This window comes from Asparagus officinalis, chromosome 8 (assembly GCF_001876935.1).
Source record: "Asparagus officinalis chromosome 8, Aspof.V1, whole genome shotgun sequence".
Classification (NCBI taxonomy): Eukaryota; Viridiplantae; Streptophyta; class Magnoliopsida; order Asparagales; family Asparagaceae; genus Asparagus; species Asparagus officinalis.
This window is the reverse complement of record NC_033801.1, coordinates 89910565-89934646: the sequence shown is the minus strand read 5'-3', so window position 1 is coordinate 89934646 and position 24082 is coordinate 89910565. Positions and strand designations below refer to the sequence as shown.

The 24082-nt window shown below is 42.6% G+C and overlaps 1 protein-coding gene and 1 pseudogene across 4 annotated transcripts in view; both read right to left on the bottom strand.

Annotated features, from left to right (window-relative positions):
- Window positions 1-2108, bottom strand: part of LOC109851470 (THO complex subunit 5B) — an 8912-nt gene extending 6804 nt beyond the window's left edge. For all 4 annotated transcript variants that reach the window (XM_020421606.1, XM_020421607.1, XM_020421605.1 and 1 more), the window contains exons 1-2: window positions 1814-2108; window positions 907-1197 (exon numbers count right to left, since the gene is read on the bottom strand). In XM_020421606.1, the coding sequence (XP_020277195.1) occupies window positions 907-1197; window positions 1814-1999 (477 nt within the window). In that variant the 5' untranslated portion in view covers window positions 2000-2108. The remainder of the gene's footprint in view (window positions 1-906; window positions 1198-1813) is intronic.
- LOC109821504 lies at window positions 7820-8173 on the bottom strand (annotated as a pseudogene).

Sequence of the window (24082 nt, the reverse complement as noted above, 5' to 3'; positions counted from 1 at the left end):
TTCTAGTCGAGGGTCCAGATCAACACACTTTCTAGAATACCACAAGTTTATGCATCAAAACACAAAAATGCCCTGCTGCAAACACGTGGTGATATATTTTCCAGAAATAGCTACTGCAAAAATTTTGATGAAGATTGGTTGTTAAAGAAGAAAACACGAAGAAAGGAGGAACAGTCATAATAATTTATTTTTCATGTGGTTGCATTCCTAAACACCTTAGATGACTACCAAATAGCAACACTCTTCTTCAAGGTCATATCACAGTAAAGGCCCAATCTAACAATTTATAGCATATTCCTTATCCAAGATAAAGATGAGGACAAAAGCTCGTGAAAATTTTTATGATAAAATTTAACATTTCTTAATCTTTAAGAATTCATCGATTGCTCTCTATAGTCTTTAAGGGAGTAATTGCAATGAAGGAAGTGCTAATTGCATGCATCTGCAGTTCTTACAACTAATGTCACGTGCAATTGCAGTTGCAAAAATTAATTTTGGTTTTAAAATTGTGAACTATTCTTGTAATATACTTGCAGTTGTTTGTTTTCGAATATTATGTCTTTTTCCTTTTGTTGTTCATTGAATTGGAATCGCAACTTAAACCATTTACATCCCAAAAGAATTTCATGCAAACTTGCATCCAAATCTGAGTAATTGTTGGCTATAGATGGAGGAAATTTTGCAACTACAGAGAAACCAACTGTAGTTGACTCAAAAAATCTCCATTGCATGCAACTACGATTGCAATTCTTGCAATTGTAGTGAAACAAACAGGCCTTTAAAGTACCCATTACATCCGGGTTGCAGCTTCTCACCCTAAATGGTTTCTAGCACAAAAACTTTATAATAACAAAGTAAACAACTTAATTACATAAATCTAATATTCCATGTACAAACTAGCAATACCTGAAATAGCTCAAAAGTGAGCCTCTTCAGCATCAAATCATGCGCAGAATCGGTAGCCAGTGCTTTCCCCTTTATGTCTTCAGGCGCACTGGCAAAGAACTCTTTCTCTGGCACCAGCTCAATATCAGGATACTTGGATTTAAAATCCTTACAAGCTTTAATCGCCTTCATATAATGATTCTTCTCATATGTCAAATTATGAAGCTGCAACGTCGTAAAATCCACCGGTGCCTTCGCGCTCTCTGTCTCCGCTTTCACTCGATCCTCCTCCAGCAATATCGCACGATTCACCTGTAAAATTAGACAAAAAGGGTAAATTCCAAGAAGCCTACTTCATTTGTACACTGCTTTTAAGAACCCCTCTTCAATCAAGTTCAAAAAACAAACCGATCGTGATAGTCGTCAAAATCATTAGTTCTTGAACAGAAATAGGCGGAAGGTAAATGCACGTCGGAGGCTTAAATCTAAATTCCATGACAACTCTAGGGTCATTTGCACTTAAATACCCCAAAGCTTTGCAAAATTTTAACTTTGATACCCAAAGTCTTTTTTGCCCAAAAGCAATACCCCAAAGCTCGGGGGCAAAAAATTTTAACTTCGATAACCTAAAATGACTTTATGGGGGCATCAAAGTTTTTTTTTATAATATATTTTTTTAATTTAGAGGCATTTTTGTGTAAGAAAAACTTCAGGGTACATTTGAGTGCCAAATAACCCCCTACTGTGTTCATCTAGAATCTTCAATTTTCTCCCTCGAGCTTCGTAGGGTAAACGCATGTTCATAGAAAGGGATTACTCGTAACTTAACCTAGATTTTTTAAAAAAAATCGAAACTTTGCAATTTAGAAACCCTAACCCGATATATATATATATTTTTATTTCATTATTATTGATAATTTTAAGAGACCTGACGAAGGGCGATAAAGAGGAGGGACGTGTTGGTGATGAGTTCCTTGAGGTCGGATTTGGGCCGGGCTTCCTTCTTCATGAAGAGCATCTTGGCGGCGATCTCCTCCATCGCCGTACGCGTGTCCTCAAGGAGCTCGTGGGCCGTTCGTTTTGTCTTCGCCGGTGCGTTAAGATCGACCTCCATTTCTTTGGATCTTCTCTCCTGTGAGCGGGGTGCTTGTTTTCGAAAGAAGGGGGCAAAAATAAAAATTCAGGCGGAGGAGGAGGAGGAGGCTGTAGTAGGGGTTTTCAGATAGTTTGGATCATTAGTGTGGAATGGTTTAAGTAATTTTATACCCAGCCTAGCCCAATCCGGTTTAGAACGAAGTAACTACATACCCGGCCCAGCCCATGTGTAACTTACCTACGATTACTATTTACATCTTGGGCCGAGTTTTGTCCTTACCATACTTGGAAATTATTAGAGGGAACGGACCAAACTAAAAGTGGTTTAGCTGTAAAAAAAATTTTAAATATAAAAACTGGGTCAAGCTCAGTTTGTGCCTACTTAAAAAAAAACCTTAAAATTAGACCAATACAAGGTTTTAAGGGGTTTCCAAACACGCACTTGAGTCAAAATCAATCGTCAGCCAACAATGGGGAATACAAATTTTATCGAACATTTTCCATGAGTACAATGTTTAGATAAACATCTATTAAGTAGGCTTAAATCTTAACCGCCCACGTGTTTTCACCAAGCAGTTGAGTTGTCAGCACTTCAGAATCGGTTTCATGCATAACAAACATTTGGGGAAAATGCTTCCAGCTCTAAAAACAGGAGAAAACGTTTGGGAAAATGCCTCCAGCTCTAAAAACATTTGGGAAAATGCCTCGCACCCCTAAGATTTTTTTAACGGGTGCTTTGCCCCCAAAAGTAACATTTTTATTCTTTAAGCCCCCAAAACACAAAGCTTAATAATTTTACACATGTAAAGACTATAATACTCATTTTCTCTCTCTAACCCTGCAATCCCTCTGTTCTCCCTCCTCCCTCCCCCACCTCTCCACCCGCCGCCGCCGCCGTCCTCCTGCCATCCTCGCCTTCTCTGTCACCGTCGCTCCGGCCATCCACAACATCCTCAAGATCCACAATACAGAGAAAACTCTGGCGCGGTTCGAGGAGTACAGAGAGATTGTCTGCTTGAGGGCCGAGCGAAACTCCGACGACAATGGGGGGCGCATGTGTCTCTGTCGGAGGAGCTAGAGACGGAGTTTGCTTTCCTGCATGTGTTGAGTAACTGCTAGTATGATGCTTTCTCTCAGGAGATCAGGATCTGGAATGCCTGCTGTGATGGGAAGTACAATTCTGATGTTCGCGGGTTGGAGATCTGTTTCCTTCATGATGCTTAGTTGTTGACCTCGAACTTGCTTGAGATGACCTCTTCGTTCGAGGGCTTGAGCTCTTCGTGCGGTTCTTTGGCGATATGGAACCAGTTCGCTCTGGTTTTCTTGCACGAGGACTTGCACTGCTTTAAATTGGGGAAATTTAAAAGGCTAAGCTGGCCATGCTTTAAATTGGGGAAAAGGAAACAATAAATAAACAATGATATTTGCAGCAAGGAAAGTTAAGCTTCTAATTATGGGGTAAGCGAAAACAATTCTCCATGCTAGTGGTTTTAAAGAGAAAGAATATGACGCACAATACCCTGTTATTGGTTCCATTCTTCTTCCCCCCTATCCGTTCCTTATTGTTGTGGCATAATTGGCTTATTGGTTGTTGGTAATGTAAATATAGCTAAATTTTGGGCTAATTGGCTTATAATTAGTTGCAGTGGTGGAATATCAACGGGTGGTTCTTGAAACTTTTGTCGAATTCCATTAATATGAAGGTTACGTGTTTGTTGTTAAGGTTACAGGTTGGTTGTTAAGATTATACGAGTTGCTTGTTAAGGTTAGGGGTTACTTGTTAAGGTTACGCGTTGGTTGTTAAGGTTATGCGTTTGTTATTAAGGTTACAGGTCAGTTGTTAAGGTTACGAGTCAGTTGTTAAGGTTACGGATTGGTTGTTAAGGTTACACGTTAAGATTTATATGTATATATATTTTAAGTGACATGAATATTTTGGACCACTTGGCCTAGTGGTAAAGTTTAGGAGTTTGGACAAGAGGTTAGGGGTTCAAACCCGTACGGCCACAATATATGTTTAAGGGTCTTTGAATTCTAAAAATATTTTTAGAATACTCGTTGTTAAGGTTACGGGTTTGTTGTCAAGGTTACATGTTTGTTGTTAAGGTTACGCGTTTGTTGTTAAGGTAACCTTAACAACGAATATTCTAAAAATATTTTTAGTATTCAAAGAGCCTAAGAGCCTTGTTGTCAAGATTACGGATTTGTTGTTAAGGTTACTGGTTTGTTGTTAAGGTTACGGGTTTGGTTGTTAATATTACGGGTTGATTATCAAGGTTAATTTCACAACAAATGCGTAATCTTAACAACAAACTCGTAACATTGACAACAAACCCGTAACCTTAACAACGAATATTCTAAAAATATTCGTTGTTAAGATTACGGGTTTATTGTCAAGGTTATGGGTTTGTTGTTAAGGTTACGCGTTTGTTGTTAAGGTAACCTTAACAACAAATATTCTAAAAATATTTTTAGTATTCAAAGAGCCCAAGAGCCTTGTTGTCAAGGTGATCGGTTTGTTGTTAAGGTTACAGATTTGTTGTTAAGGATAATGGTTTGGTTGTTAATGTTACGGGTTGATTGTCAAGGTTAATTTTATAATAAACGCGTAACATTGACAACAAACCCGTAAGCTTAACAAGGAATATTCTAAAAATATTTTTAGAATTCAAAGAGCCCTAAGGCCCAAGGCCCATCAAAGACCGTTAAATATATATTGTGGCCGTAGGGGTTTGAACCCCTAACCGCTTGTCCAAACTCCCAAACTTTATCACTAGGCTAAGTGGTCCAAAGTATTCATGTCACTCAAAATATATATACATATAAATCCCAATGTGTAACCTTAACAACCGACCCGTAACCTTAACAACCGACCCGTAACCTTAACAACCGACTCGTAACCTTCACAACCCGTACCCGACCCGTAACCTTAACAACCGACCCGTAACCTTAACAACCGACTCGTAACCTTCACAACCCGTAACCTTCACAACGCATAACCTTAACAATCGACCCTAACCTTAACAACCGACCCTAACCTTAATAACCGACTCGTAACCTTCACAACCCATAACCTTAACAACCGACCCTAACCTTAACAATCGATCCTATCCTTCACAACCAACTTCTTCCCGCCACCGTCGTAGGCCTCTTTCAAGGCTTTCGAAGTTTGATTTGCTTAAGATGACCTCAAAACAAATTAAATTTCAAATACTAGCGGAATAAGGTTTGTAAAATATTGTAGCCATCATCAGCTCCATACAAAAATTTCCCACCATCAGTTTCGTAAAAAAGTTTCCCACTTAAAAAAACATCATTAATTGCTCCGGGAGAAAGCCCAAAAAATTTCTCACTATCGTCGACGTCACCGGCAACTGTCATCCCCTAGCTCCTGAGGAAGCAGTCCAGCTCCCGTTCCAACATCGTCTCGTACTACGCGCGTGTGTATCACTGGTAATGCAGTAACATCTAAAAATAGCTGCCCTCGCATCTCTCCTTCCTAAATTTTCACCTCCGATGTTAATGTCGTCGATGTTGATGCCGTTGAAAATTTTTGGAGGGAACTAGAAACCTAAAACCCAGTTGAAATCATCACAGTAACATTATAATAGAAAGAGAGAAAGAAAAGGGTATTATGGTCTTCATGTATTTTAATCTCTTGGGTTTTGTGTTTTAGGGGACTCAGAGAATAAAAAGTTACTTTTAGGGGCAAAGCACCCGTTGAAAAAGTCTTGGAGGTGGGAGGCACATTTTCTCCTGTTTTGGGGGCTGGAAATATTTTCCCCTAAACATTTTGATAGCATTTAGACTCTTTAAATGGAGAAAAGAAGTTAGGATGTGCCCTTCATAGAAAATGTATTGTTGATATCAGTTATCTAATAGAGGGTCTATTTGGGGATTAAAGTAGAGTTAGGGTCCTCAAACCCTGTTAGATACTAGCTCTGTAGATAGCTGTTCTTCCCTGCACATGAAGAACTCGTAAGAGGCCTGAGTTGAGTTCGCTAGTTGTTCCTCCGACTATCAAGTCAATATATGAACTTGAGTGGGAAAATGTGAGATGGTGAAGAAGGTTTTAAAGTTTTGTAAAGAAACCAGACAGTTACCATAAGTTGTGTGACTTCCTTTTATAGAGAATCAGAGGGGTAGATAAGTAACTTGTGCCGAATCTAGGCAAGCAGCTAACTCGGCATACAACTGACAGGTGTCGGCTGTTGGCGAAGATAGGTCATCCAGGTGATTTGTACCAAGCACAACAACTACTTGGTGCTAACAGAGCCTAATAAGTCATAAAGACTTTAGGGACTAGACTAATGATGACTTTGTCAAAGCAGTTAATATAAGGGCAAGCGGCTATCAGCACGGGGTTCGAGGAAACTACTGCCTCTTCAGTCATCTGGTGGAGGGCCGAAGTTTGTGGAAAATTTGTAGTAAAAAGAATAAAAGAAAATTTGATTTGTATTCTCTCAATCTTAATTACAATTTGAATTCCGATTACAAAAGAGAGGAGAACGAATTTGATTCTCTCCTTTGTTTAATTCTGGGTTCTTCATGGTGGCGGTAGAATGCTTCCTTCGAATGTCCGCGTCGAATTTGCTCTCCGTTGACGATCCGAATGTCTCAATTCACTAGAACAACCGACTTGTGTGTTCGAGCTGGTAACCAGTAACCAACTCCGGTGGAGAAGAGTTGTTTGAACCAAAATAATTCGGTTGAGAAACCAAGCTTTAAATATCTGATAATCTTCGGTTATTGAAGATTATTACCTCCAGATTTTCTCCAGAATTTTATCTCCAATATCCGATTCTTACCTCTCCAAAATCTGATCCCCGAACTCTGTTGAGTTTGTTGATATTTATATGGATATTCGTGATGTAACTACCCCTATAATTTACTCCTAAGTGGGGCTGAATGGGGTGTAACCGCCTCCTTAATCCACTCCTAAGTGGGGGTGGAAATCCCTCAGATCATGGGGAGAAAACGGTTTCTGGAACCGTTCAATTCGTGTTTGAACGAGTCAAACACGAGTCTTGTACTTGCGAGCTGCGTTGGGCAGCAGATGCTCCTGCATTGGCAGCTGTTAGAAGCTGCGTTCAGCAGCGAATGGAAGCTGCGTTCAGCAGCGAATGGAAGCTGCATTTAGCAGCGAATGGAAACTGCATTCAGCAGCGAATGGAAGCTGCGTTCAGTAGCGAATGGAACCTGTGTTTGCAGCATTTAGGCGCTACGTTTGTATAGCTTTGACTCTGAAATGAGGCCACTTATCCTTCACCTCTGGGATGCAGGGATGTATCCTGCGTCTTGGATTGAAGAGATCGTTGGCTTGTAATCTCTTCTGTCAGAGCGTCACGACGATCGTCGTTTAGTAATCTTCGCTTTAGCTTTTTGAAATGTGGGAGTCATTAGATTGCAACTCTCATTATTGGTTGTGAAGACCATTGATCGGAGTTTTCATCGATTGTCGTGAAGGTTATTGAATTATAGCCTTCTAGAAGTCGTCGAATTGTAACCTCCATTGTTGATGTTTGATGGGGATAAACTCTTTGTTGTAATTTTTAGACAGCCTACATAATCCCCTCCAAAGTTTTTGAAAATTCGCGGTTGACTGAGACGAATTTTCGGAATACTTTAATCTCAAGATTTTGTTGACTGATTGTTCACTTCGTTTGACTCGAAGACATCATGAACTTGGTTGTATGATAACTTTTACGTCTCGAGGACAACGAACTTAGTCAAACAAGCTAAAGCCTAAGTCATTACTGACGAACCAAACAAGAACGATGATGACAACGAATTTGTCTGGGTCCTTAAGATACTCCACCCAACCTGCGATGAGGTGCATTCAGTTGTCTAGAAAATTCTTGTAGGAATTCATGAACATGTGAGGCGTAGGTGCAAGATTTGGGTAAGAGAGAGCCAAGGACATCGAAGCAACCATAGAAACACCAGCTGCAAACTTGTCAACGAGGTCATCCTCAGTGCGGTTGAGCACCTCCGGGCTTAAGACAGATCCATTGTCATAGACAGAAAGAACCGCAAGCCTGTATAAGAAAGGCCTTATCCCAATTTTAGTCAGGAGGGCGGTCTCAGAGGAACCCACTTTATATTCTTTCTTGATCAGATCAACTGGGGTAATGATTTCGATCATATTGTCATTACTTGGAATATTAACCCCTTTGAAAGGGTTAGTTGTCATTACTTGGAATATTAACCCCTTTGAAAGGGTTAGTTGCGTGATAGGCTGAGGTCGGTCACTAAAACGCATGGCTAAATCATGCGTTCCTTTGAAAGGGTTAGTTGCGTGATAGGCTGAGGTCGGTCACTAAAACGCATGGCTAAATCATGCGTTCGGCTATCTGAATACGGGGATGCATTTGGAAGTTGAGACCCCTTATTTGAAAACGTGAAAATCGCATTTTGGGTGGGATTTTCACCTAAAATCCCGTGCATTTGACAACTACAGCTATCTATAAATAGACCACTAAGGTCAAATCAAGAAGTCGTTCAACTTTTCTCTCTCTTGCTTTTCTGTCAACCGCTTAACAGGGTTCCTGCTCATCTTCTCCGGCGCAACGAAGAAAAAAAAATTCTTTCTTAAACCTCCTTCGTCACTATTAGAATGGCTCCCAAGAAGAGACTGGCCTCCAAATCAAAGATCGTCCAAGCTCAGGATGCTCCATCGGCTAAAACCTCCGGGGAAATTCAAACCTTCGTACCATCGTCTCCGATTTCCTCAATTAACGGTAAGTCTGGGTAGTCGTAAGTCATTTTGACAAATTCCTTCTCCTCAATCTTTGATTGGTGGTTTGCCTTCCACCATTAGAACACAGAGATAATCCTTAGTGCTTCCCGGTTTTAGAATGCGCGGTTAGCTCCGTTGTTCATGATATTTCAAAGCAGGCTCAGACCCTGCATTTCGAATTTTGAATGCGGGTTGAAACCCTGCGTTTTGAATTTTGAATACGGGTTGAAACCCTGCGTTTAGGAATTTGGACGCAAGTCTGAACCTTGTTGTTTAAAATTTGGACGCAGATCCGTAACTTGCCTTCTTGAGTTAGACTCCTTAGTTTAACTGACTGATTTTCTTTTCCATTTGCAGTGCGCTACTCTAATGAGCCTCTTTCTTTCAACCATTACTTCGGTCATGCGGGAGGTGCGGAGAAAAATACAATCTTTAGCTTTCATGTAGAGTACCCAGTATTCCAGGACACTAACAAAGAGCAGGCGAAACTCATCACTCAAGTTTTCCCCGAAACTCTCAGGTCCTTAGTTACGAATGCTAGACTTGAAACCGCCGAGCTTGAGATTTTAAAGAAACCATCCTTTCTCTTCGGGGATTCTGTTAAAATGGATCCCAAGCGGATGTCGAAGGGAAACTACAAATGGCTGAGGGCTGTCAACAACCGTCGTCTTTTCCTTCCCAATTTAGAGCGAATGTGGCCGATTTCTTATTATCAGTGCGCTTCTATCCCACGGTCAATGAATTGGGAACTCGTTCAGGACCAAGGAGGTGTCGCTACTGGGCACATTACTCCTCGGGGTACTCATCTGGCTGGCTTTAATCATTTTTGGCCTTGAAGCCAGGTTTATTCAAAAAAGAACATCCCGTCGGTGAACCTGCTAAGCTGACGGAGGTCTTCATCAGGAAATTCATTTCTGTCAAAGAAGAATTCCCCGCTCAAGATTTTAGGGCTCCGACATAGGTACATTCAAGTGAGACAGACTGATGGGCCCGGATGATAAATTTTGTCTTAGAGGAGCTAGAAGAACCTTTGAGAATTTTAGAGTTGAGGACTCCAATAATAGCCACTCGATATGGGATTTCTCCAAATTATAGCAGACTTTTTGCTATGCTAGAATTTTACAATCCTCACACCGGTACCTTTTTTACTCCTGCTGGTGAATTAGGATTCGCTCTCCACGAGATGTTTAAAATCTCTGGATTGTCTTTTGGAGAGCTACCTTATGAGGAATTTGTTCCCGGTAATAGAGAATTGGAGATCTTAAAACATGGTGCTCCCGAAATCTATGACACTTATTGGGAATTGATGTGCTATTTCCAGATATGTGCACAAACTACTGGGAAGAGAGCCAGTGGTGTGAAACAAGGACAGTGGGTGGAGTATCTTTTCCGAAATCTGTGGGACAAGGACGCTGAGGTGACTCGCTTAGCCGCCAGTACTCTTGAGAAAATCAATGAGCGTATCCATGACGCGACCTCCCACTATACTTGCGAGGTAGAGGAGGACGTCTTCCCGGCTTTCACCATATTCGAAAGCTTCCATTATCAGGCAGAATTCCCGATCTCCGACACGGCTTTGTTTGCTGGTTTTCTTACTCTTTGGTTGAAACGTTGCATAGTACCCACTAGGCTGGTGGATGTTATTACAGTAGAAGTATTATACCCAGCTATTTTCCTAGCTCATGGACAGCCTCTAAATCTCCTTTCAGCCATGGTATGCTGCTTACAGAGTGGTCTGTGGGAATTAGCCTCTGAGTTTATTACCGTCAAGAAATTAGACTCAGACGGGAAAACAACCATTCAGACCCCAACCCCTCGGGTGCCGATGCCATATATTTATTTGGTATCGTGGTTTGTTTTGCACTGTCCTTCGATAATATCGACCCCTGAATCGAGCAATACTTCGGCTCCTCTCGTTAAGCAATTGGAAACCGCTCGATGGGTCGGTTGGTATCAGGTTAAATTCCATGAAATATTTAGACGTGATTATAATTATGAGATCGCTTGCAAATTTCCTGTTTTCGAGGGCGGTGCATATGGAGAGATCTATCAAGATACTCCGGGGCGGAATTCTTTTACTACACTTAGTAGAGGCGCCTTCTGGTGGCTCATAAATATTCGCCCGGGCTATCTTTTCTTCCTACAAGGGAGAAAATGCTTCATTGAACCATATTAGCCTTATCGCTTTTCTCGGTAATTTGGCTATGATCAGATTTATGTCGGAAATCCAAACCCTACTCTTGCGTACAAAGGTAATGTGTATGAAGGAGCAAGAGCTTGGTATTACTCAGTGGCAGGCTGTACGGGAGCAAAATTCCAACTGCCGCACAACATGCCCAACGTTCGTACCTCTTTAAGATTTTGTACATGGTACCAGACTGCTTCTCAAATTTCAGCCTACAACATGAATACTTCGTGCTTGAAGGCCATTCGCAAATGGTATGCTTCGAAGAGGAGTGCTAAAAAGTTCCATGCCCGGGGGGTTAACGAGTACTTATCATACGAAAAGGCGATTACCGAAGACGAACATCGACAATCGCCAGAGGGGGTTCAGGAAGAGATCAGGATGTTGGATACCCACGAGGTGGAATCCTCGAGAGTTAAAACCCGGAGCAAAAATGCTACTGGAAAGAGAGCACTTGACCCAGTGAGGAAGCCAAGTATGACAAACGAGCTCGTCGAAAGTTAGCGCTCGAACCCCCTGCTTATAAACTTATGTCAGACGCTCAGAAAGCATGGCATGCAGAAGAGGAAGAACGGGAGTCTACTGCTATGGGACTTTCGCCTCAGCCTGGCCTCCCCACAGTTGGTCCCGCTTTAGGAGGCCCTGTTTCTTCTGCTCGTTCATTGAATGAAGAAGAGCGTGGAGATGAATAATTTGCAGGGGGTGCATAATTTGCCCCTAAAGACACGCTTCATGATACTGCCTCTACCGCCCCTCATGTTAAAGAAGATAGACCTCCTGTCCAAGAACCTACCGTGACTGCCCAGCAAGACTTAGTAACGGACAAGTCTCCCTCTGCTTCTGTGTTATTACCACCTATAGGAGATACACAGCCAAGCCCTATTACTGGAGTCATATCAAAACCTATCATCACCGGGGATCCGCCAGCATTTCCTCCCGTAGACAAAGAGGAGCCTATGGACCATAGCGATGGTGCGAATGACACAGATGATGGTGGCGACCAAAGTGGGAGTAATAAGAATAATGACAACTTGGATGATGATAGCGATGATCCCGATGAGTGGGATATTCCACCACCACCTTCTTCAGATAAGGCGTCAGCCTATATTCCCCTGCCTCTCACTGGTAAGCGTCGTTTGTTCTGACTCATGACTGATCTTTGTTCTACATTTAAACAGTTTTCTCGTACAGATCCTATGATACATAAGGCGAGCGCTGTCATCCCTCCTTCGACGCAACAGCTTATACCACCACCAACTCAGGTGTCAGAGCCACCTTGCTTGGAGCTCTCAACGACAACTCTCCTACCGGCGACTTTATTGACAATTTCTTTAGCCCCTATAGAATTTGTAGACGTGCCAAGATAATCTAGAATGGGGGAACTTATGGCTCTTCAATCGAGTCCATCTCAACTGGATGTCGACGTTCCCTCTCAGGCCACTACGCCAAAATCGCCTGCTGGTCTCTTACTTGGCTTTGTATCTTCAGAAGTTTTTGTACCGTCTCCCATAGCTACTTCGAGTCCCACGGACGTGCCAGATTTTCTCAAGATTTCTCTTGACTATTTAGAAAGTCTAACCAAGAAAGTGATTGAGGTTGTGTTGGCCGGCCAAGATACTTTTGAAACCTTCAAGCATATGCTCATAAGTAGTTTGAACAATCTCAAGTTCGTGGGGGATGCTCTGGTAGTTGAGCGTTGCTCAAAAGCCATTCGACACTTAGAGGCACAATTGAGGTTTTTAGAGGCTTTAGGTCGTGCTGACATCCCAACGCAGATCGCATCGACGCTTGAGGACATCCGGGCTGAAGAGGCTAATAAGTATGAAGCAGCTCAACGTTATATAGCTGAGAAAGAAGTTCAGGTGGAACATCTGCAGAAGCTGCATGCTCAAAAACAAACTAAGCTAGCACTCTCCAATACTTCTTTAGAGAATTTACGAGAGAAGATCATAGCCACTGAAATAGAGTTGGCTAGATTTCTTTAGAGAATTTACGAGAGAAGATCATAGCCACTGAAATAGAGTTGGCTAGATTGAAGGCTCAATTCAAACGAGAAGAAGCTATTGTCACTGATCATAGCCACTGAAATAGAGTTGGCTAGATTGAAGGCTCAATTCAAACGAGAAGAAGCTATTGTCACTGAGCTCAACATCAAAAGCGCAACCTCTCTAGTAGATTATCGCACAAAAGCTAGCGCTCTTGAAGAGGCTAAAAAGGAGATTGCTGCCGCGTTGTCTAGCGAGGATGAGCTTCGGAAGCGGGCCGAGATGCTGGTGTGAGCTGATCATGAAGAGAAACTTTCTGACATTAAGTCTCAGCTTGCCTCATTCAGTTTGTTGAATTGATGAGCCTGTTCTTGTATCGCTCCTTTGGTAGAAACAACACTTATCTTCTTGTTGCTTTGTTTTCCTTTGAATAAAATAGTGTTATTTCGGTTTTTTCATCATTTCTTTTGCACATCATATTTTGACATGGAACGATGAGATACCGTTTTGATATCAAAGGATAGATTGTAATATATGCTTTTGTTTCAAGCACTGGAAGAAATTTTTAAATCTCAGGAGTGCCCTATTAACATGGTGAGTTTGTAGTCTTGACGCCCTATTGGTGAAAGTCGACAAAACAAAAGTGTTGCGATCAGAGCAATTTTGAGGACCTATCGCTCTATTAACGAGAGTCGATAAATTAGAAGCGTTGCGTTCGGAGCAACTTTGAGGACTTATCGCTCTATTGACGAGAGTCGATAAGTTGAAAGTGTTGCGTTCGGAGCAACTTTGAGGACCTATCGCTCTATTGACGAGAGTCGATAAGTTGAAAGTATTGCGATCAGAGCAACTTGGAGGATCTATCGCTCTATTGATGAGAGTCGATAAGTTGAAAGTGTTGCGATCGGAGCAACTTGGAGGACCTATCGCTCTATTGACGAGAGTGAGAGTCGATAAGTTGAAAGTGTTGCGATCGGAGCAACTTGGAGGACCTATCGCTCTATTGACGAGAGTCGATAAGTTGAAAGTGTTGCGATCGGAGCAACTTGGAGGACCTATCGCTCTATTGACGAGAGTCGATAAGTTGAAAGTGTTGCGATCGGAGCAACTTAGAGGACCTATCGCTCTATTGACGAGAGTCGATAAGTTGAAAGTGTTGTGATCGGAGCAACTTGGAAGACCTATCGCTCTATTGATAAGAGTCGATAAGTTAAAAGTGTTACGATCGGAGCAACTTGGAGGACCTATCGCTCTATTGACGAGAGTCGATAAGTTAAAAGTGTTGCGATTGGAGCAACTTGGAGGACCTATCGCTCTATTGACGAGAGTCGATAAGTTGAAATTATTACGATCGAAGCAACTTTGTGGACCTATCGCTCTATTGATAAGAGTCGATAAGTTGAAAGTGTTACGATTGGAGCAACTTGGAGGACCTATCGCTCTATTGACGAGAGTCGATAAGTTGAAAGTGTTATGATCGGAGCAACTTGGAGGACCTACCGCTCTATTGACGAGAGTCGATAAGTTGAAAGTGTTACGATCGGAGCAACTTGGAGGACCTATCGCTCTATTAACGAGAGTCGATAAGTTGAAAGTGTTGCGATCGAAGCAACTTTGTGGACCTATCGCTCTATTGACGAGAGTCGATAAGTTAATTTTAACAAAAGAATTATCATTACATGACGGAGTGAAGTAGGCAGGAATCGAACTCTTATCTTAAGAACACAGGACCAGAGCTACCCCCTACGTTTGGGATCTTTGAGCTGGGCTGCGCATGTCTGAGACTGCGTTGTGTATTTGAACTCATCTCTAGATCATTGCGTCTGGCTTCCTCTACATATCTTTCAAACGCAGGGTCTCATCCCGCGTCTCATCAGAAGTCTAAACGACTATAATGATGATGAAGAGATCACACTTGGGCGGGAGTCTTGGGACTCTATACTACCCACAGTGAATATATATAAGTAGCCCTGATTGGTCTTGTCAAGAGCCTTAAACGCTTAGGCATCCTTCTTGAACCCAGAAACGAGTTTCTTCTCATCAATTCTAAAAAGATTTTTGACTGTTTCGCTTCGTCTTCCGGCCATAGCCTCCAAGAAATCTTGCTCGAGCGGAGACGAAAAGGCGGCGCACCCCATACCATCGTCGGAGAATGCTTTCGGGTCCACCTCCGGACCGACGTTGACGCCTCCCTCACCGATGCCTGGACATCAAGGTAAGCCACACTATCTTTTCTGTTTTAGCGTTCTTTTTGATAAGTTTTCTTTAAATCCCTTAGATGGATTCTGGTTGATGATGACGAATACAATTCGTCTCTTCAATATTAAACGTAGAAAACAACTTCTGCGTCTTTTGACGAAAACTATTTGTCTCCTTAATTTCGAACACCGAAAGAAATTTCTATGTTCATTGATGAAATGAGGGGTCAATCTCTTAATCTTGAGCGCAAGAAGAAATTTCTGCATTCATTGATGAAATGAGGAGTCGACCCCTTAATCTTGAGCGCATGAAGATGAAACGAAGGGTTGATCCCTTCGTTTTGACATACTGGTTTAATCCTGCTGCGTTTGACGCAGAATTAAGCCTTATTGTCCTGAAAATTCATAATGCAATTTTAACTCACTGCGTTCACAATGATTCAACGCGGGTCTAGATTCCTTGCGTTCAAGTTGATCTTAACGCATGTCTATACCACTGCGCTTGAATTCATCTATTTTGTTGACCTTGCTTTTATTTGTTTTGTTACAAGGTGGTGCTTCTGCTTCTGAGCCTCTCATAGCCCATAATTCAGGTGATGCCCCTCTCATTCCACCCATCTCCGCAATCCTTCCAAATGAGGGTTTCGAGCGGGTGACTGATGAGGCTTCTTATCTGGCACCTGACTGCACTCTCTTCCTCCTCAGGCGCCTGGAGAATCAGGTAAAGCAGGCTTTCTCCATTATGATGCATGGCTGGGGCTCTTTCCTCGAATTTCAAGCTTCCATCGAGGAGAGCTTGAATAATCTGGCTGAAGTCAACCTCTATCACGCTCGGTGTTGTGCAGAGAAGATCCACCGCTTCTCAGGTGCCGCTCGTTACTTAGAGGAGCTGAAGCAGACATACTTGAGGCCGAAGATACAATGGGCCATTAGTAATGCCAGGCTGAGAGAAAGATTCGCTGCCAGAGCCCGAGCTCATGATATCTCGGAGAGGAAGGCCATAATCTGGAGCTTCCAGAAGCAGCGTCTCCAAGCCAAGGCCAGACTCGTTGCAGGGGAGCTAACCCAAGAAGAGTTCAATCTTAGAGATGCTGCCCTCAAGGCGAGGGTCCAAGTAGAAAAGGAGGCCATCCAAGTGCTACAACAGGAGGCTTCTGCTGCTGCCGTGGCTTCTGACGTCCAGCTTCACAAGAGGGTTGAAGGAGAGGTGCTAGCGAAGCACCAAAAAGATATGTCGGAGACTGAAGCTTACCTCTTAAGCTTCTCTTTATTTTAAACTTCAGTCGCTCCTACTTTTGTTTTTGTTTTGTAATAACTTCACATTAAACACTTATTATCTGCATGGAATGAACTGCTGTTGCTTATCTTTTCCTTGCATTTTCTATATTTTTTATGAAACGCTGTGGCTTCTTTGTGATGTTGGAATTTCTGAAAATTGCCCCTTTGCGTTTGAATGATTTGAACGCAGACCTATCTCCTTTTAGCAGTCAAAGATGCAAGGTTTGGGCTTGCGTCTAAATAGGCTTGAACGCAACTCTGAGACTTAGATTGTAGTTATAGAACTTTCGTCTGGGAAGGCTTGACGCATTCCAATTTGTTGGGGATCCTCTTTTCTATCATTAGAGTAGTCTCTGAATTTTTTTTTCATAGTTGAAATTCTGTATTTGAATGAACTCGACTTGGGTCTGTTCCCTTTATAGAAACCAAAGACGCAGTGTCGTGCCTTGTGTCCAAAGGACTTGAAACGCAGTTATAGAACTTGCGTTCAGGGAGGCTAGACGCTTTTTCTTCTAACCTTGAGAGTGTATTCTAATTTAAGACTTTTCCACTGAATCAAATCAATCTGACGATCTTCTGGTAGATTTTGGGAAATTTTCTTTATTATAACAGTTCTAGACAACTTCAATCGTCAGAGGTGTAATGTTAACTTGACGACGTATACAGTAAGGGAAACAAATTATTACTCCTCCTCTAATCGAACCCCTAGTAGGCAACCCCCAGCTTGGATTACTTGGGGGGAAATTTGGTGAAAAGAGACTTTATAATCTATGGGTAATATTTTTTAAGAAATTTCCTATTAATTGACATCATGAGTCTATCGCCTTTTTTATCGATGAGACGGTAGGCTCCATTGGAATAGACTGTCTCTATCACAAAAGGTTCTTCCCATTTGGGATTGAACTTCCCTTTGGTTTTGTGGGTCATTACCATAGGTCGTCGATTAGCCAAAACCAAATCGCCTTTCTTGAAAATCCATTCTTTGACCTTTTTGTTATAAGCTTTAGCAATACAGGCTTGATATAACTCGATCTGCTGATGAGCTTGGAGTCGTTTGTCATCTAAGACTTCAAGTTCCTGAAGACGTCGTTGATGTTTCTCTTCCTCTGTCAGTCCGGTTGTAATAGCGACTCTTAGGGAAGGGATTTGAATTTCTAATGGCAATACAGTTTCGCAGCCGTATACTAAAGAGAACGGCGTAGCTCTTGTAGGGGTCCTCACCGTGGTGCGGTAGGCCCACAAACATTCGCCGAGTCTTTCGTCCCAATCACGTTGGCTCTTGGAAACAAATTTTTTGAGAAGCTTCACAATGGTTTTGTTAAGAGCTTCTGCAAGACCATTTGCTAGTGGATAATATACCGTAGATGCGATACTTTGGATTCTAAACTTATCACAAAATCTCTGGAATCCAAAGCTAACAAATTGTGTCCCGTTGTCGTGAACTATTCGTCTTGGGACTCCAAATTGGTAAATGACGTGATGTCTGATAAACTTAATCACATTATTTGTCTTGACCTCTTTTAGCAGGATTGCCTCCGCCCATTTGGAGAAATAATCGGTTACGGCCAGAATGAACCGGTGTCCTTTGGAAGTCGGGGGAGAAATTGGTCCTACGATATCCATACCCCATATTTCGAATGGCCAAGAAGCAGATGTGGGATGTAAGTTTCATGGCGCTTGATGGATAAAATCACCATGAATTTGGCATGCGTGACAACGTTTAGCATAGTCCACTGCGTCTGGGAACATCTTTGGCCAATAATAACCGATTCGTCGGAGACGATCACCTAACTTAGCTCTAGGCTGATGAGCTCCGCAAATTCCGTCGTGAGCTTTCTTGAGGGCCTCTTTTGCTTCCTTCTGAGAGAGGCGTCGAAGCAAAACTCCATCATGTGATTTACGATACAGGATTTGAGAAACTGCATCTTAATAGAATTAGAGGGCCTTTCGTTTGATAGTGGCCGCTTCCATAGGGTCTTCAGGCAAAATTCCATATATGACATAGTCGATGTACGGGAATCGCCAATCTCTAGATTCAAGCTCCATCGAGGTTGTATAGACTTCTCCTGCCGATGTCTCGTCCGAACTTTCCTCTATAGGAATCTTAGAATAGTATAACTCACGTCCCGTTTCTCCTGCCGATGTCTCGTCCGAACTTTCCTCTATAGGAATCTTAGAATAGTATAACTCACGTCCCGTAACAGGAATCGTAGTTTCGGCCCCCGGGGGCAATGCTAAGGAGGTTTCCAACGAGGCTAAAGCATCTGCATAAGCATTATGAGCTCGTGGAATATATTTAATAAAGAAACCTTCGAACTTCTTAGCTTGCTTTAGCACTGCGGAGTAATACGGGATCAGATCCTCATGACGCACTTCGTATTCCCCTCGGACCTGATTCACGATTAGCTAAGAGTCACCGTAAGCTTCAAGATGTCGAATATTAAGTTCTTCGGCAAATAGCATTCCTAATAGCAGAGCATTATACTCAGCTACATTGTTGGTGCAGGGTTCGATCAGGGAAAATCCTCTTGGGATCACATGACCGTTCGGAGAAACGAACACTACTCCTACTCCCGCGGTAATTTCTCCACGAGGATTTGCTCTAGACGCACCGTCAAAGAATAATTTTCACACATGCGTAGCTTCTTGAGTGACGCAAGCTTCAGCGACTTCATCGGGCAATTCTTCATACAGCTTAGATGTCCCTGGCACCGGGTGATCGGCTAAGAAGTCTGCCAATGCTTGACCCTTGACTGCTTTTTGGGGCATGAATTGCATGTCATATTATGACAAGAGGATAGCCCACTTTGCCAACCGGCAATTCAAAGATGACGGTTTTGTCATTAGAACTCTCAAGAGATTCACCTTAGAGATGACATGAATTGTTTGTCCTACCAAATAATGTCGCATCTTCTGGACTGCGAACACTAAAACGAGACATTCTTTCTTAACTGGATTATACCGATGTTCGGCTCCCATCATAGTCCTGCTTAGGTAATAGATGGCTTGCTCTTGACCTTGATCATTGTTCTGAGCTAATAAAGCTCTTAGAGAATGGTCCATAGCTCTCACGTATAACAGGAATGGTTTTTCCGATATTGGGGCTACAAGAACCAGCGGCTGGGTAAGATATTTCTTAATCTCCTTGAATGCTCTTTGGCAATCCCCATCCCAAACAAAGAATACTTCTTTTTTCATGAGCTTAGAGAAAGGTTGGCAGCACCCTGAAAGATTTGATATGAATCTCCGAATGTAGGCCAGCCTCCCTTACAAACCCCTGAGTTCTTTGAGATTCTTCGGGGGTGGCATATCTTGGATAGCGCGAATTTTCTCTGGATCAAGAGAAATTCCCTTGGACGTGACAATAAATCCCAGGAATTTTCCGCTTGATACCCCAAGGAATGATTTTGTTGGGTTCATCTTCAGTTGATGTGCTCGCATGATATCGAACATTGTCCTCAAGTCTGTAAGATGATCATCTTTATGTTGGTTTTTTATTGCTATTTCATCAACGTAACATTCAATCTTCTTTCGTAGATGTTCGTGGAAGATGGCGTTCATTGCACGCTGATAAGTTGCACCTGCGTTTTTCAGACCGAAGGGCATCACTGTGTAGCAATACACCCCCATTGGAGTTCTGAACACAGTATGCTTTTCGTCTTCAGGATACATCTTGATTTGATTGTATCTGGAGAATCCATCCATGAAAGACATCCTTTCGTATCCACAGTATTGTCGATCATGACATCAGTGATGGGGAGTGGAAATTCGTCTTTAGGGCAAGCTGCGTTAAGGTCGCAAAAGTCAATGCATATCCGGACCTTACCGTTCTTTTTGGGGACTGGAACAATGTTGGCTACCCAGTCCCGGTGTTGTTCCTCTCTGACGAAACCCGAGTCTATAAGATTTTCAACCTCTGACTCAATCGCTTCCATGACTTCTGGACGAAACCGGCGTTGTTGTTGTTTGACGGGTTTTGCGTCCGGATCGATGTTGAGACGATGCGTGGCTACTTTTGGGTCAAGGCCAGGCATATCTTCATAATTCCAAGCGAAGACATCTATATATTCTCGGATGAGAGATATAAGGTCCTCTTTCTCAGATGATGATAAATATTCAGCTATGAAGACGGGCTTTGGGTTATGTTCATCTCCCATGCTGACTTGGATCACTTTATCTTCAGTGGACGGTTCACGTTGTTCGAAATGCATATCCCATAAGATGTTAAGACGTTTAATCCAAGGGTCATTAGTTGATTCCATTAAATCTTCGTCACCCTCTGTGTCTTCGTCTATATGACTGGCTGAAACCATGTTCACAGTCAAACTTTTAAAGAATGGTCCAACACTGATGTCAGATTCTCAAGAAGAAGTTCCCGACGAATGATCCTGACGCAGATAGTCACCAGTTTCATCTTCTGAAAATGAAGGAGTCGTGATATAACCTACACCTCTTCCGGTTTTTTGATAATAATCCGGAGGTTTTCCTTCAGGGGTTAGAGTCATCCGAATTGGTGTTCGTCTTCCTTTCCCAAAGTTTAAACCTTGCTTTTCGTTAAAGTTGTATCCCATCTGTTTCATCAGATGTATATAAATAGGTTCATGGTAATAGAATTGCGGAATTCTGTTATCCTCTTCTGAGCTTCCTCGTTTGAGTAGTTCAGGTTTAACTTTACCGAAATGGATTGACTTCTGCCCTTTCTTTTTAGATGGGACTTTAAAGAAAGCCTTCTTAGCATCTTCTACTTCTTCGTCTGAAGCGAAGGATGGCTTAATCGGTAATGTTATTGATGCATCGGCGCATAATGTGTACCATGAGCCAGTACCTGTCTTCGTATTATTCTGTATTCGTTCAGCTTTAAAAGGTCGAACAGACAAGTACACCAAAATAAAATCTTCATTAATGCACCACTCGCCCTCACTCGGTACATTATTATTGTTCTCGACTAGACCCATTATATTGAAGCTCAACTCCCATGGACAATTTCCTTCAGGGTCTGGCTCGACATCTGCTTCATTACCGCTATCAATCTCTTCTTTCTCCTGTGACTCCGAGTAGAAGACCGAATCTGTGTGAAAGTTTTCCACTCCTCTGAAAGGGTATTTTTCCGCAATCAGAGTTCGAACTTCTCCTTCCTCATTGGCATACTTCATAACCTGATGGAGGGTGGATGGGACAATGCGATTTGCATGAATCCATGGTCATCCCAACAATAGATTGTAGGACGTGTCCGCATCTATGATGTAACAAGTCACTTCGGACTTGAGATCTCCAATCTAGCATTTAAGTTTGATCTTTCCCAGGGGTCGAGTGCTGTTAGCGTTGAATCCGAAGATGGTATTCTGAGTAGCGTTCAACCGGTGCATAGGAATCCCTAAGACTTACATGACTCTGTAGGGCATGATGCTGAGTGCCGAGCCTAGGTCAACTTGAACATGGCTGATTTCTGATGACCCGATGTATCCTGTGTAGTACAAGGGTCTGTCATGTTTATGTTTCACTTGCATATCCTCCTGAGTGAATGATATGTAGGGTAGACTTCTCGCTGCTTGTAAGCATTACAGGCAAGACTGATCTTCAGCTGCTTCAGGAATCAGAGTGACTTGAGTGATAAAGCTCTCCGTGTTCTTTAAAGCTTCGATTAGAGACTCCTTGGTAGTTTTAGACAACCTCAGGAGTTCATATAGGGTAATCCTGGCCGGTATGTTGGCCAGCTGCTCCATGACATTGAATTGGAAGGGAGCGCTTGACTCCCCAAGTTCCTGGTAAAGATTTTTGTTAAACTGGAGCTCCTTTTGTTTCCCTTTATTGACCGACTTCTATGGTACAGAACCCCCCAGTGTCTTAGGGCTGTTCTTCAGCTTCTTGAGCATTCTGGTTGTAGTCTCTCAAGTAACCCTTTCCTGACCGAGTACCAGGGTTGCCTCCTGGGTATGCTGCCAGGACAATTCTCTCTTCTTCTGAATCGGTAAGAGGTTTGAGGTGGTCATCATTCTTATTAACGAAGGGGCTAATCATGTTAGATGACTTAGCTATGTCTCCCTTCTTCTTAGACATAGTTTTTGTCCATTGTTGATCTTCAATTAGGTCAGGATGGACCCACATGATCTCCCCTTTTGGGGTAGTGAGGGGTACCAACCCTCTGTCCTTCTGACCGTGTAAGTCGGTATTTTTTAAGCGTATTTCCCATTTACAGATGGGAATGATGCCATCTGTAACAGTTACAGGGAGGAAGTCACCGAACTGGACCACAATCAAGTTAGTGGATACAGTCTTCTGCTCCGGCTTCAGGGTAAGTACGTTAGCGTTTACCAAGTTTTGCAAGATGTCTTTGAACACATAACATTTTATGGTAGGATGTCCCAAGAACCTATGATAGTGATAGTAATTGGGGTCATCTACCTTCCCTGCTTCATCTGGTTTTCTGATCTCGGGGAGCTGCAATTTGTTGTTCTTCCGAAGTAGTTGGAACAGAGTGTCCACATGCTCTTCTTTGAACGAGTATTGCTTAGGCGCTCTTTGTTGGTTTGGTGCTTTGCCTTACTTCCCAGATGGCATGCGTGCATTGGTATCGGCAGCTAACGTCTCCTTTCCCTTGGAGCACGGCGTATTGTTCTGGTTGTGTTGCTGTTGTGGCTTGGGTTGAATAACTTCTTCAGCCTTGACCCGAGCAACAATCTCCTCGGCTTGTTCTCCTTGCGACACTAATTGTCTCCAAGAGCGATATTCTGCCACTCCCATCTGAACGAGGAGCTGGGTCTACAAGTTGTGCCTGTAAGTTTTAACTAAGGTTGATTGGGTCATACCTGACGGACATCGCAATGCCATGCTGCAAAATCTTTCTACATAAGTCTTGATGGACTCTCCTTTCCTTTGCTTAGTGGTGAGAAGAGTCGGGACCGAAACTTTCGTGTCATCTTTGAAGAACCTGTCTAAGAAAAGCCTTTCCAAATCTACCCATTTCTGAATAGATCCAGCAGGAAGTTTCATAAACCATTCAAAGGCAACTCCTTTGAGAGTACCGATAAACAAACGGGTCAGGATGGCGTCGTTCGCTACCACATCTCCAGTCTGGGACTTGAAGTAGTAGATATGCTGGTTCGGCAACCTTGTACCATCAAAAGGTTGTAAAGTCGGAGCCTTAAACTTCAGCGGATAGGGAACTGTATCCCATTGCAGGATAAGGCCGTATCACCCCTTCCTCACGAAGTTCACTTCTATTGGCTATTGCGTTGAGGTGGGCTTCTAGCTCATCCACTTTAGTTGACTGAGGATTCATATCTCTTTCCATCTCTTTCTCATTTTTGGAAGAAAGACTCTAAATTGTGAGTTTCATGTTCCGAGTTCTCATGTGTTTTCTGTTTTCCCTTGGAGGTTGTCCTTCGGGAAGATTCAAGTTTTTGACCTTTTTCAGCAAGGAGCTGGGCCAACATATCCTTCATTTGGAGAAGGGTTTCCTATTGTGCCTGGAGCATGACATGATGTTCGTCCACTCTTTTGGCTAAGTCTTCAGGATTTCCAGTCATATAAACGGAAGCCTCTCGTGCCACGACGGAGCTTAAAGATTGAGATTCGGTAATTGCCGAATATTCGTCATCAGAAATAATCCCCTTGGCCAACTTTTGATAATCGACCTAGCGGATAGCTCCTGTTCGAGTCCGAGTATGCCGGTATACTCCTTCAAATTCGTCACAAATTTCCCAAACAGTCGGGGAAT